Genomic DNA, 1,338 nt, shown 5'->3' with positions numbered 1-1,338 from the left:
CACGCAGTGACCGAAGGAAACGGGCATAGAGTTAAAGAAATTCTCGGCTCCTGCAGAGCCCGCGTTTCCTTCATTCCAGCACTCGGACTTGATTCTCTACATCCCAGAGTTCCTTGGAGTACAGGGGTCTTATCTGATCCTTTTTTTTTTTTTTTTTTTTGCCTCCCCGTCTCCACCATTATTAATGATAGGGTCGCTATGAGTCAGAATCGACTCGACGATTTGGTTTTTATCCCCACCATGGAGCCCTGGTGGCAGAGCGGTTAAGAGCTCAGCTGCTAACCAAAAGTCAGCAGTTTGAATCTACCAGCGGTTCCTTGGAAACCCGACGGGGCAGTTCTACTCTGCCCTATAGCGCTGCTATGAGTCAGAATCCACTGGACGACAAAGGGTTTAGTTTTTTGTTTTGTTTTATTCCCACCATAGGTGCCTGGGTGACGCAAACGGTTCGAATCTACCCAGCTATGCCACGGGAGAAAGCCCTGGCGACCTGCTTCCCGTAAAGATTACAGCCAAGAAACCCTATGGAGCACAGTTCTGTTCTGACACACATGGGCTCCCCATGAGTCAGAATGGACCCCACGGCAACACGTTTGGTTTTTGGTATTCCCACCACCGGGCTTGGAGAACAGAAGGCCTCAGGAGGCCACATTGCACAGTAACAGCGCCCTGGTTTCCCACAGTGCACTATGCTGCCTCATTTAGGACTCCCTGAATTTTTACTGCGTGTTGCTTCGGGGTGCAGGGGCCCTGGGCCACCCATGTCTGCGCGCCTGGCTGCTCCAGCACAGAAACCACCGCCAAGAAGCCTCCAAGCCGGGCCCGTGGGCGCTCAGGTGACCGGGCGGGCGCCGAGCATAGCTGGTGCTGTCCCCTGACCCCGCCCCGGGACGGGCCGCACCCGGAACGCTCTTGCGGAGGCAGCGGCGGCGGCGCAGGGCCATGGCGGCGACGGCGGCGTGCACCCTGCCGGGGCCCCCGCCTGAAGTCCCGACCCCGCCGGCGGCCGCACCCGCGCCCGTGTCCGGCCTGGGCCGCTGCCGGATGGCGCTGCTGCTGGCCGTGGCGCTGGACGTGGCGGGCATGGCGGCGCTGCTGACCGGCGTGTTCGCGCAGTTGCAAGTGCGCGGCCGCGACTTCGGCGACCTGCTCATCTACTCCGGCGCGCTGCTCGTCTTCCTGAGCCTGCTTGGCTGGATCCTCTGGTACACCGGCAACATCGAGATCTCACGCCAGGAACTGGAGCGCGACTACGGCCTGCGGCCCTCGGCTCTAGCCCGCCTCGCGCGCAAGATCTCCCGCCGATGGTCGGCACCGGCCTCCTCCTCCGGCGCGCGC

At 61.1% G+C, this 1,338-nt stretch overlaps 1 protein-coding gene across 1 annotated transcript; it reads left to right on the top strand.

Annotated features, from left to right (window-relative positions):
* Window positions 1-549: 549 nt before the first annotated feature.
* Window positions 550-1,335, top strand: TMEM238 (transmembrane protein 238; the record flags this gene model as incomplete). Its single annotated transcript, XM_023736239.1, has 1 exon — window positions 550-1,335. A coding segment is annotated over exon 1 (393 nt), but the record flags the coding sequence as incomplete, so codon positions are not given.
* Window positions 1,336-1,338: the final 3 nt, after the last annotated feature.

This window comes from Trichechus manatus, unplaced genomic scaffold (genome assembly GCF_000243295.1).
Source record: "Trichechus manatus latirostris isolate Lorelei unplaced genomic scaffold, TriManLat1.0 scaffold00087, whole genome shotgun sequence".
In the NCBI taxonomy this organism is placed as follows: Eukaryota; Metazoa; Chordata; class Mammalia; order Sirenia; family Trichechidae; genus Trichechus; species Trichechus manatus.
Note: the sequence above shows the minus strand (reverse complement) of the source record. Positions and strands in the feature narration are given on the sequence as shown.